Source organism: Podarcis tiliguerta (assembly GCF_965153285.1).
Source record: "Podarcis tiliguerta genome assembly, chromosome: 2".
In the NCBI taxonomy this organism is placed as follows: Eukaryota; Metazoa; Chordata; class Lepidosauria; order Squamata; family Lacertidae; genus Podarcis; species Podarcis tiliguerta.
In genome coordinates this window covers 104314730-104327930 of record NC_139535.1, presented here as the reverse complement: position 1 = coordinate 104327930, position 13201 = coordinate 104314730, and the positions used below count along the sequence as shown (strand labels likewise).

Here is a 13201-nt window from a genome sequence, read left to right as displayed (position 1 = left end):
CTCGGGGTGGGGAGGCGTCTTAGCCCACAAGCTCATACTCTGCTCTCTCTTTCTTTTTCTAGCCATCCTTTCCCCCAGTGGTGATAGCGGCCTTCATTTGATTAGTGTTGGTTTATTAACTCGTGATCTTCCAACCGGGCATCCCTTCGGGATAGCCTCCAGGCATTGCGAAGCAGAGATTCTCGCTATTGATTTAGAGCAGGCATAGGCAAAGTTGGCCCTCCAGATGTTTTGAGACTACAACTCCCACCATCCCTGACCACTGGTCCTGTTAGCTAGGGATGATGGGAGTTGTAGTCCCAAAACATCTGGAGGGCTGACTTTGCCTATGCCTGATTTAGAGGATCTCTTAGTGGTTAGGGAGGAAGGAAGGGCATTTGCCTCCTTATTGACGCATTCTGCCCTGAAAGTTTCGGTTCAAATCCTGTACCTGCCTCAGTTCTGTGTCAGTAAAATGGGAATAATCAGCCTCTCTAGTTTTGTCAGCCTGGTGCGCTCATAGAATTGTAGAGTTGAAAGGGACCCTGTGGATTATCTAGTCCAACCCCTTGCAATGCATAAGGATGTGTGTGGCTGAACATCTTTATAGAGTACTTTCGTGCCTTCAGAAGTGACCTATAGGCTTAGAATTCCTGTTGTTTTCATGTTGACAGCAATTCCATACCCTCCAATATTTCTCTGATAAAAATAGGGATGTCTTATTCCATAATAATAATAATAATAATACTAACAATAGTTTTATTATTTATATCCCCACCTATCTGAGTGTGTTGCCGCAGCTTCTCTGGGCAGCTTCCAACATATATAAAAACATAATCAAACATTAAATTTTTTTAAAAAACCTTCCCTATACAGGGCTGCCTTCAGATGTCTTCGAAAGGTTCTATAGTTACTTATCTCCTTGGCTCGGGGTGGTCACATAACTCCATGCTCCCCAACATTTCTCCAATGAAAATAGGGGTGTCCTACCGTACCCTTCAACGTTTCTCTCATGAAAATAGGGACATCCTAAGGAAAAGCAGGACATTGCTGGTTCAAAGCAGAAACCAGGATGGTTTCTGTAAGTCTGGGACTCTTTCTGGAAAATAGAGATACTTAGAGGGTCTGCAGTTTTCATGGACTGAATTGCTGCTTGCATTGAATTTTTTTAGAAGAGCCTCTTTTTTAATTTTAAGTGTATAACTTGGCAAATCAGAAATGTGATGTGCTGTAGGCTAAACGTTAGTTTGAGCTGAGTGCAAAAGCGCTTTTTCTGGCCTCGTTCTCCACCTCCCCAGCCACCCACCCACATTTTCCTGAACTGTGCGCTAAATTATTGGTGCCAAAGTCTTTGGGCTCTCCGCTGTTGCATCTGCTCGGTCCAAATATTCGCCGAGGTTGTATGTATAGCTGTTTGAAACTGGATCCCTTACCCCCACCCCTCTGGTGCGAATTAATCCAGCTCAGAGCTGGATTAACTGGTACAGAAACTTCTCACAAACTGTCTGTGGCTTAATTCTAAAACAAAACGACCATCTGTGTCCAATTTTGTGCCCAGTGAAATTCCACTGATATCTCTCGCTGATCTGTTACTCTGTTCTGCAGCAGCAAAGTAGTTCAGCTCCTAATGCCAGCTTCTCCTTTCCAGGACATCTAGTACTGCCTGATTATCCCCTTCCCTGTCCCTTATCCTTTTTTTATTTTTCATCCCCTGGCATCCATGCGGCTGTCCAGTCCATCTATTGCTGATTTCGACAGCTTTAGCTATGAGGACTTGGTTCGCGTCATCACAGTGGCTGTTGCTCCTCATCAGGATAAAATACAGTGGTACCTCGGGTTACATACACTTCAGGTTACATACGCTTCAGGTTACAGACTCTGCTAACCCAGAAATAGTATCTCGGGTTAAGAACTTTGCTTCCGGATGAGAACAGAAATCGTGCTCCAGCGGCACAGCAGAAGCAGGAGACCCCATTAGCTAAAGTTTCAGGTTAAGAACGGACCTCCAGAACGAATTAAGTACTTAACTTAGTGGGAATACCACTAAGGTACCACTGTAGTGGGAATAAAATACAACTTCACCTACAAGGACCCCTTCTGTTCCACAACTTGCATTTTAACACACTTTTGAGTATATTTTGCTCTCTCTCCTAAATCAAAAGCAGAGTTATCGGACTGAAGTGTGGGTGGCGCTGTGGTCTGAACCACTGAGCCTCTTGGGCTTGCCAATCAGAAGGTCGGCAGTTCGAATCCCCGCGATGGAGTGAGCTCCCGTTGCTCTGTCCCAGCTTCTGTCAACCAATCAGTTGGAAAGCATACCAGTGCAAGTAGATAAATAGGCACCGCTGTGGCAGGAAGGTGAACAGCGTTTCCGTGTGCTCTGGTTTCCATCACAGTGTCCTGTTGTGCCAGAAGTGGTTTAGTCATGCTGGCCACATGACTTGGAAAGCTGTCTGTGGACAAACACCTTCGCCCTCGGCCTGAAAGCAAGATGAGCGCCGCAACCCCATAGTCGCCTTTGACTGGAATAAACCGACAAGGGGTCCTTTACCTTTATTTTACCTCTACAGACAATCAGACACATATAGTGCAGTACTGCTGCGACCCTAGTAGTTCAGAATGCATGTAAGGGTACCAACATTTTTAATAGGCTCCCATTTCTAAAACCTCTTCCAGGGTGTCCTGTCCGCTGAATAACTGTAGGAATGACGTTGTGGAGAATTTGGTGAAATTTTTGAGTGACACCATGAAATAACGTCACCAGATATATTTAGAGCCACCTTTGTTCCTCATGATGTCTGGATAGTTTTACCTAAAAGTGCCTCCTACCTGTGGTGTGTTCTGATCCATGTATACAACACACTCATTTAATGCCAATAAAGGAGATTGAATTGATAAAACCTGCCTGCCCGTAGAAAACGTGTGCATCTGGGACAAGGCTCTGCTCGAATTCCTTCTTCTAATATGCAAGCTGAGAGTTGAGGTTTTTTCTTCTTCCTTTGTATTCCATAGAAGGTTTTTCACTGTTTGCTGCTGGTGGTGGTTAGATTCGTTAGTCACTTGTCACACACTTGACCTACCACATACTTAAAAAACAGAAACACAAATACAGCATAGTATTAATTTATCCTGGAGAAGAGAAGACTGAGAGGAAATATGATCACCTTCTTTAAATATCTGGAGAGCTGTCACATGGAAGATTGAGCAAGCTTGTTTTCTGCTGTGGGACCCAAACCAGTGAATTAAGTTACAAGAGTCCAACATAACCATGGGTAGGCAAACTAAGGCCCAGGGGCCGGATCCGGCCCAGTTGCCTTCTAAGTCCAGCCCACACATGGTCCGGGAATCAGCGTATTTTTACATGAGTATAATGTGGGCTTTTATTTAAAATGCATCTCTGGGTTATTTGTGGTGCATAGGAATTCATTCAGTTTTTCCCTCCATAACATAGTCCAGCCCCCCACAAGGTCTGAGGGACAGTGGTGTAGTGGTTAAGAGCAGTGCAGTAGTGTCGTAATCTGGGGAACTGGGTTCGCGTCTCCGCTCCTCCACATGCAGCTGCTGGGTGACCTTGGGCCAGTCACACTTCTCTGAAGTCTCTCAGCCTCACTCACCTCACAGAGCGTTTGTTGTGGGGGAGGAAGGGAAAGGAGAATGTTAGCCGCTTTGAGACTCCTTCGGGTAGTGATAAAGCGGGATATCAAATCCAAACTCTTCTCATCTTCTTCTGCTGAAAAAGTTTGCTGACCCCTGAACTAAACATTAGGAAGAACATTCTGATGGTAAGATCTGTTAAGCCATGGAACAGGCTACCTCAGAAGGTGGCAGACTCTCCTTCATTGCAGGTTTTTGAGCAGAGTCTGAATAGCCACCTGTCGTGGATGCTTTACCTGTGATTCCTGCATTGCAGGGGGTTTACTAAATGACCATTTTGGCTCTACACTTCTATACAGTCATACCAAAAACCACATACAGTTCATAAACTGAGCAGAGCAAGGGGCAGAGATCAGCCTGCTTCAGTCGGGCAGTTATTTATACCAGGCACTCTGATTTGTTATTTATTTGTACCAAGAGTCTGGCACTCTTATCAGATCAAATCTGGCCCTCCCCTTCTCTAAAAGGCAATTTGACAGACTGAACAACCTTGGGAGTTTATAAATTTGGAGAGTTTGCCTTGACCTCTTAAGGCAACTTGATTGCAAAAACAAGTGCCAACGACTGTCCTTGTTCTTGCTAGGATGGTCGGCTGAGAGCTGGGGACCAGCTTGTTTCCATTAACAAGGAGTCATTGATTGGAATCACCTATGAAGAAGCAAGGAGCCTAATCAACAGAACAAAGCTGAGGTAACAACTGCCCTAAAAAACAAGTCCTCTGAACGTTGCATTTTACATCTGTCTGTCTTCCCTAGTATAGATTTGGTCGATTTATGTCTCCAGCCCTCATGACGAGAGAGAGGATTTTGGATATGTGTTGTTGGAAATGCTAAAATACAGAGCTGTTAAAAAGAACTCCCTGTCTTGCGGGCATAAATCCTGATACTTTCAGGCGCTGTGATTTTCCAGCGGTTTGATCCCAGCCCCATAGATGCACTCCATTGTTTCCCAAGACGGATGCCTTCTAAGCGCAAACATTCTGGGCTGGTAACAGCACATTAAAAACATAAGACCCTCGCAGATTTGGCCCTCCTAGCCATCAAGAACAAGGGGAATACTTAAAAAAAAGTTGGTGCAACAGATTTCTGTCCCACTGAATTTTTGTTGTTGTTGTTTAGTCGTTCAGTCGTGTCCGACTCTTCATGACCCCATGGACCAGAGCACGCCAGGCACTCCTGTCTTCCACTGCCACCCGTAGTTTGGTCAGATTCATGTTTGTAGCTTCGAGAACACTGTCTAACCATCTCATCCTCTGTCGTCCCCTTCTCCTTGTGCCCTCCATCTTTCCCAACATCAGGGTCTTTTCCAGTGAGTCTTCTCTTCTCATGAGGTGGCCAAAGTATTGGAGCCTCAGCTTCACGATCTGTCCTTCCAGTGAGCACTCAGGGCTGATTTCCTTAAGAATGGATGCGTTTGATCTTCTTGCAGTCCATGGGACTCTCAAGAGTCTCCTCCAGCACCATAATTCAAAAGCGTCAATTCTTCGGCAATCAGCCTTCTTTATGGTCCAGCTCTCACTTCCATACATCACTACTGGGAAAACCATAGCTTTTACTATACGGACCTTTGTTGGCAAGGTGATGTCTCTCACTGAATTTTATTGACCTGCTAAACATCACTTGCTGCCTGACATATTTTGATCATTACAGGGAGGTCTTCATTATTTCAGGAAGAATGCAGTGTACAATACTTGTGTCCAACCTGTGACTTCATTTTTAGATCTAACTCCTCGTGGGAAATCGCTTTCATTCGACGTGAACCTCTTTCCAGTCAAGCGGAAACTGCGCCGCCCCCCTCCAGCCTGCTAACTTTGGATGGATACGGACTGCAGCTTCCTCCATCTTCGTCTCCGAATGAGAGAATTGACTCAAAGATGTCTATTCTGAATGTGGCAAGTATTCTCTGAAAACCAATTTAAACCAATCTGTTGACAAAGGGGCAGCGATCAGCAAGCAAACTGCTAAACTGGATAGATTATCCAAGTCCTGCTTTTCGCAAATTTCACAGGCAGCCAGTTGTTTTTAGCAGAGATCAATTCCTTGACCTCCTCACTTACACATCAGTCTATATGTTCTTTCAGAAGGCACAAGTGACTGGCAGTGCAGTCCTATATATGCCTAGCTTGGAAGTGAGCCCCGCTGGCAGGGCCGGATTTAGGTTTGATGCGGCCCTAAGCTACTGAAGGCGATGGGGCCCTTTATATGTCCAGCTGTCCTTTGTCAACAACAAATTGTCACTGTTTTTTGTGTTGAATATATGCTATACAGTGGTACCTTGGCTTACAGACGCTTCAGGTTACAGACTCCGCTAACCCAGAAATAGTGCTTCAGGTTAAGAACTTTGCTTCAGGATGAGAACAGAAATTGCGCAGCGGTGGCACGGCAGCAGCAGGAGGCCCCATTAGCTAAAGTGGTCTTCAGGTTAAGAACAGTTTCAGGTTAAGAATGGACCTCCAGAACAAATTAAGTTCTTAACCCAAGGTACCACTGTATGATAATTTATGGACCTAATAGGTATCTAAAGCCATTTGCACATGCAGAATGTTGGCACCTTATATATAGAAATGAGCAAACCGGTGATATTTTAGGGAGCAGGCTAGCAGGCGGGGCCCATTACTTACATCATAGGAGCCTACACAACACAAAACACTGTTTCTATATGTAGGTTTTATTTTATTTGTTTTTTTATCTTATATTTTGAAAATGTACATCCAGTTTTTCCCCCTTTTTTTGGGGGGGGGCAAGAAAGTGGGACCCTAAGCTATAGCTTGTTTAGCTAGTCTGTAACCTGAAGCGTATGTAACCCGAGGTACCACTGTACATAAATCCGGCACTGCCTGCTGGGTTCAGTGGGACTTGTACCCAACCACGTACACATAGCAGTGATGGGCAGCTGGCAGTCCTATGGCGAGATGTAGCTCTCTGTGTAATTTTATGCAGCTGGCAAGGAAGGGAGGAAGAGAGTTGTGTTACTCGCCCAGTTTTGACTTCAACCAACCACCAGTGTGCATTTCATAAATGATTGGCCCTTAGCAGAAAAAAAAGGTTCCCCATTCCTGTTATATAGGACAGCAGCCTCATATAATTGTAGAGTTGCAGGGGACCCCAATGGTCATCTAATCCAACCCCCTGCAATGTAGGAATCTTTTGTCCAATGTGGGGCTCGAACCCACAGCTCTGAAATTAAGAGTCTCATGCTCTGCTAACTGAGCTATCCAAAGGTTGCCCTGCCCCACCAGTCGAAAGCTCACTTTCATTTATACCATGTGTGCCCCAACACACATATGTTCCTTATTTTGGTACATTTTTTTTAAAAAAATCATCAAATCTTCCTTTTCTTAAGAAAAAACTCACCTCAATTTATACTGAAGTTTTCTTGTCTGTGTTGGTCCGATGGAACATAAGTGGCAACCGGGGTTTCTTTTTGTATGTAGGCAAATTCATGAGCTCCACCAGCTATTGAGATATGTTGAGATTTTGTAACTTATAAAGTAGCACTATATGTGTTGGCAGTTAAGAAGATCAGGAGAAAAGAACTAGATAAAATAGTCAATTTCAAAGGTCATTCGGACATTTAAGCTGGCTCATTCCACCTGAGAACCCCTTGCTCTTCTATCGTATGCAACAAATAATTTTTAGGAGAATTGATCGTGGTTTATTGTATCTGTAGTGCCTGATTGGATTGGATTGGATTGATCTTTATTACGGCCATTGGCCCGTTACACGACAGTTTCCCATACCAACATATTATACTTAAAACTCCAAATTTAAAATCGCCAAAGCTTACAAAAGACAAACAGTAACCAAAGCAAAACAAAAACAAAAACCACCATCATACAAAACAGGAACCACCACCATACATTGCAATAAATTTGTAACCTATACATCACCCTCTACTCATAAATTAATCAGGGGTATCAATGGTGATATCGCCCAAAACATAGATCATGATTTAAAACAATGGTGATATCACCTAAAACATAGGTCATGGTTTAAAGGGGTTGTCCGAATCACACAGGAGACCGTTTCTCTTCTTTAGGGATAGGACGCTGATCAGGAATCTGGCGACCATGAGTGATTTTAGGGGGTCATCATCAATTAGTAGATATCTCAGTTTGGCTTCAATTGTGTCATCGGCAATTCCCTTAAGATATTGAGCAAGAAACTTGCTCCTGGCCGGTAGGTGAAAAGCACAGTCAAAAATTATGTGATGCAACGATTCCGGTGCCCCACTGTTACAATCACATAAGAGCGATATCTGTCCATTGGAGAATCTATTTCTCAGCACGTTCGATGGGAAGGTGTTAAATCTTGCCTTTACAAAGGCATATCTATGAGCTGAGGAAGTTAAGGAATTCAAATAGTTTGGGAGCCTTAAGAGGGGTAATAAACCAAGATTTAGAGGTGAGCAGGTACCATTGCCCAAGATCATTTTCTGCTGCAAGTCCATCTCCTCTAGCTTACAGGTTACTGTTCTTTTAGCTGGGACTATGTCCTGCTCTAATAATTTGGATGGGGAGATTCCCATTGCCGTAATTTTCAGCTGTAAATTTTTTACCCATGGGCTCTGGAAATCATCTCTCCACATACATTGTATCAAGTACAAGTTTGGGAGATTGTGCCATAGAGATAACCAGTGACAGAGTATGTGCTTCCACAGAGCATTTTCCAGGGATACAATATTAAGTTCCATGCGTAACGCTGTATTACTTACACAGTTGGGTAGTTTCAATATCCCTCTTAAGAACTGATTTTGAATGACCTCCAGGTGAGATAGGTTGGCAAGGGTCCCCCAGATTGAGATGGCATAAGCTATTGTCGGGATCACCTTGGCCTTGAAGACTTTCAGCGCCGATGGGATATGAAGGGCCCCATCGGTGAAGAAGAATCGCAAGATCGCCAAGGAGATAGCTTTGGCTCTATTTGTAACATAGGCTACATGGGCCTTCCATCTGAGGTTATGTTGTAACCAAACTCCCAAATATTGGAATCTATAGACTTGTTCGATGACTCTCCCATCAATTCTCCAATTATGGAGTTTCCGGCTCTTTGAGAAAATCAGGATCTTAGATTTTCCATAATTAATTGTAAGGGAGTTTGCGCTACAGTATGATCCAAAAATTTTTAGGGCCCTCCTGAGACCTACTCTAGAAAAAGAAAGAATGACTGCGTCATCCGCATATAGTAACAAGGGGCAGCGATAAAGTGCTAGGCGGGGTGCATGAATCCTTTCTTGGGCCTCTATTAGGGGAGTCCTCATGTCACTTATGAACAAATTGAACAGGAGTGGAGCCAATATACAACCCTGTCGGACACCTCTGTTAATGGGAATTGAATTCGTGAGATCACCCTCCGGGGTGAATCTCACTCTGGCCGCTGAGTTCTCATGGAGTTTGATTATTAGCCAGAGAAGCCTTCTGTCAATGCCCCAGCGGATGAGTTTTTCCCAGAGGATGCTCCTGGGGATACTATCGAATGCTGCCTTTAGGTCAATGAATGCTACACAGAGTTGGCCACCCTTTGGGGTGGAGTATTTCCAGGCAAGATGCTGTAAGGTTAGAATGTGATTAATTGTTGACTGTTTTGGGCGGAATCCAGCTTGTTCGGGCCCAATTAATTTTTTCTCTTCGGCCCATTGGTTAAGTCTGTTCAACAGGAAGCGGGCATACAGTTTCCCCACTATTGAGAGCAGACTGATGTTTCTGTAATTCCCCGGGTCATCTGGTGAGCCCTTTTTGTGGATTGGAACGATAACAGCGTCCTTCCATACTTCCGGGATCATTCCAGAGTTGTTAACGGCATCGAAGATGGTCGCCAGAACTTTGGCCCACCAGTCCGCGTGGTATTTTATTGCTTCTGCCGGGATCAGGTCTGGCCCAGGCGCTTTCCCTGTTTTGAGTTTAACGATCAGGTCATGGATGTCTTTTGGATCGGTGGGGGGCCAGAGGGGAAGCTGATGTTGAAATTCATCTCTTGTGTTAGCAATACAGTCAGTTGTGGCAAAGTAATTTTTTAAGTAAGATTCCCAAACCGGGGCAGGAATAATAGTCAAAGGGTATCTTTTAGTTCTTTTATTTACCAGGAGCCAAAATTGTCTGGAGTTCCGTGATGATGAGGCTTCTATGATTGCTCGCCATTGATTCACTTGCCATTCCTGTCTGGCTCCCTTTTGAATTTGCTTGTAGGCCGATTTTGCTTGGAAATATTCTTTTGGCAAGACCGTTGCCCCGGAGGCTTTATACTCTTTGTAGATGTTACCGAGAAGTTGTCTAGCCTGTTTACAAGCACTATTGAACCACAATGCACCTATCTTCCTTTGTGTTCGATTTATTTTATGCGTCGGGACAGAGAAAAAAGACGTTAGATCTTCCGACAGATTCGAGAATAGTCTTAAAGTTTGGTCATAATCATAATAATCCTCGGTTAAGCCTGAATATGCTTGTTTTAGTCCTTGTTGGAAATATGCTGAGTATTTTTGGGCCTGTAATTCGGACCACTTTACACTTTTGATTTGCAATACTGAGTTCATAATCAGATGTGTTGGGTGTCTGTTTCCATCTGGGGTCCAGTCTATAGTCATTGTGGCGACCAACGGTAGGTGGTCGCTCAGATGAATATTTTCAACTTTGAAATGGGAAACTCTGGGGAATATGTCATGAGATACTAATATATAATCCAGGACACTGTTTGCAGAGGAGCTTATGTGTGTAAACTCGCCCGGTACGTCAGGCAGGCAGTTCCCATTTAGAATCACTAAGTTTAGACGTAGTACCAATTGGTAAAGAAGGGTTCCCGCTTCATTTACCCTTTTGTCTTTGGAAAGTCTTTGATTATGGAGGGAGAGGTCATTAATGAATTCTGGGGTTATCCACCATTTGGCTTTGATTAAAGACTCCCAGTTTGTTGCAATGCGAGCGTTGAAGTCCCCTGCTATAACATTGGGTATATTGGGGTATTTGGAGTGGCAAAAAGTGAGATGTTCCTCCAAGGTTCCCCATTTATTGTGTAAGTCTGCAATATTGCCTCCAGGAGGAAGATAAACATTTGTTATAACAAGTTCAAAGTTTTCCCCCGTAATCAGGGCTGTAATTGCAAAGGTGGAAGCATTTACAAGCGTGAGTTTTGCCTGTATTTTCAAGGAAATTGCTATAACTAATCCTCCTCTGGGCCGGCCTCCTTTAGTAGACGGGCATGCCGGTAATGATGTAACATCAAAACCATTAATATCTACTCTCCCCTCTTCCCATGTTTCCTGCAAGAGAATTACTTGGTGTGAGTTTATTAGTTTTACAAAGTCCGGGTCAGATTTTTTCCCCTTCCAACCTGCTATATTCCAGCTTAAAAGGGAGAACGGGGGAGGATTTGACTGAGGTTTGGGTAGTCACAATAGGGAAGGGGGGAACGCTGGCCTTGGTGGGTTGTCAGATTTAAAGAAGTCAGTAATTTTCCTTTGACTAATAGTAGATGACTTCTCTCCTTTTGGCGCAGATGTACCTCTTGAGCTATTTGTAATTATGCTCTGCTCAGCCGGTCCTATAGGGGTAGTGTCCTGATTTGGTCTAGTCTCCTCTCTGAAATCCCTTGTTTTATCAGAGAGCTTATCACCTAGGGGAGCAGAGATTAAGTCGGTACAAGTTTTAACTATTCTTAGATTTCCCTTCCGTGGGTATGTCATCTTATTTATATGGCCCAAGGGGTCTTCTGTCCAGTCCATATCGATAGCGGTTTGAGCTTCTAAATCGTCAACTAGAGATTCTCCGCCCGATAATGATGACTCCAGGTCAGGCATTGAGGAGTGTGTCGAAATTTTGTTTACATTTTGCTGTTCTTTAGTAGGTGTGACCATTCCGGCTGGTGCCGGAAGAGCTGGTTCCAGATTGACTAATAGGGGTGGCGAGACGATTGTCTGTATCGTTGCCTTGGATTTTATGGGCCTATTTTGGGGCTGTGGGCTAAATTTGAGAAGGTCCACTGAGCCTCCAATGGCACTGTTGGTTTGAATTTCTTTGTTTCCTATTTTGCTTTTGGCCTGAGACATCTTCTCTCTTAGTTTATCTAATTTATTTATTATTTTTTCTTTTTCTTGTGACTGTAGTTCGTCAAATGAATTCATAAGGGCGCTTTCATCATTAGATATTCTGGAATCGCCCAAGTTCGTTCCTGGATGTGGACTGCAGGCAATCTCCTCCGTTCTCTGTGGGGAAAGCAACATCTCTTTGTCTGGCGATTTTGTAGAGCTTGTTCCTGGATCTAATGTCTCTCTCTCTTTTTCCACAAGTAGTGGTTTTACTATGCTGTCCGCAAAAACCCTTGTGGGTATGATTTTTGTTTTTATGAATTTCCATTTTTGTCTTATTATTAATAAGGGTAGTCTCAGCGAACGGAAGGCTAAAATAACTTTGTAAGGGCCATTTGATTGAGTTAGCGGGAGTAAGGCATGAAGATCAATATGAACTATGCTTATTCTCAAGATTTTACTTAGGGCAATTTTAGCTCCTTCCAAGCTTGACCAGTCCCAAATCTCAGACCTTATCGTTAGGCACACCTTCTTAGGTTGCAATGTTAGATTTTGCTTACACATGAGATCGTTTAGTTTGTATTTTCTCATCCCCTTTGCCCCAGAGTTTGATGGGGCTATCACTGGAGGTCCCCTCTGATAGTTATTTTTGAGGGCAATTTTGGCGTCCATATCCATCACTTTTTCCGTTAGCTTGGAAATTGAGCACGTCAGAAAGTCTATCTTTTTAAATATGCAGTCCAGTGTCCTAATGACTAGTTGTAAATGGGAGGACTCATTTCCCAGCTGGTTCTCCTTATCCTGGATCTTTTCCCCATCCACATCGGGCCCACCCTTGTTGGGAGTGCTCGTTAAGTTACAATTGTGTAAGGTGGTATTTTGGGACTTGGGAATGTTATTAGCTACATCCAAGTCACTTAGTGGAAGAAATCTATTGTATGTGGTAACTGCTGCTTGAAAATTTGGCTGATCTCTTCTTCCTTTAGCTTGTAGCTTGGGGCTAGGGAGAAGCAGTAATTCCTCTGCTTCTCTGAGGCGTTTCCTCTTGCCCATAGCCACAGTAGATATGAGCTAAATAATGTGAGTAATACAGGAAAGAAGAAGGGGACTTCCTACCACAGTCAATGATTTAGCTGTACAGCTGAGTATTTAACTACAGGGATTTCTCCGCAGTTCGTTGAAGAGTGCTTTGTGAATTTCCAGGCTTTGTTTTGTTTAATTTAAACTTCCGTCTCCTCTCTCTTCACCCCTCTCTGCCAAAAAGACTTCTTCACCTCTCAGAGTGTAATTCCAGCAACCCGAAGCCTCACAGCCTCACAGCTTTCCACTCTCGCTGTTAGGATGACGAAGTGCAGCTGGAGAAGACGTCTCAAGAGGGAGGCTGGGTCCTCAAGCCCGTCGGGTTCAACTGCCCGCCCAGGCCTATGATCTCCTCTGGTCCTCCCCTGACCTGGCTCCAAAACTTCGGCTTGGCTCTTTCCCTTCCCCGAGTATTAAAACTCCGCTCAGGCCCTGTCTCCAGGCTACAGCTACCGCAGAGGTGATCCAGTGC

General features: G+C 44.0%; 1 protein-coding gene across 1 annotated transcript in view; it reads left to right on the top strand.

Moving 5' to 3' along the window:
* The window catches only part of STXBP4 (syntaxin binding protein 4), a 144953-nt gene that overhangs the window by 20856 nt on the left and 110896 nt on the right, over positions 1–13201 (top strand). The window contains exons 5-6 of the mRNA XM_083427490.1: positions 4217–4323; positions 5353–5524. Coding sequence (XP_083283616.1) covers positions 4217–4323; positions 5353–5524 — 279 coding nt within the window. The remainder of the gene's footprint in view (positions 1–4216; positions 4324–5352; positions 5525–13201) is intronic.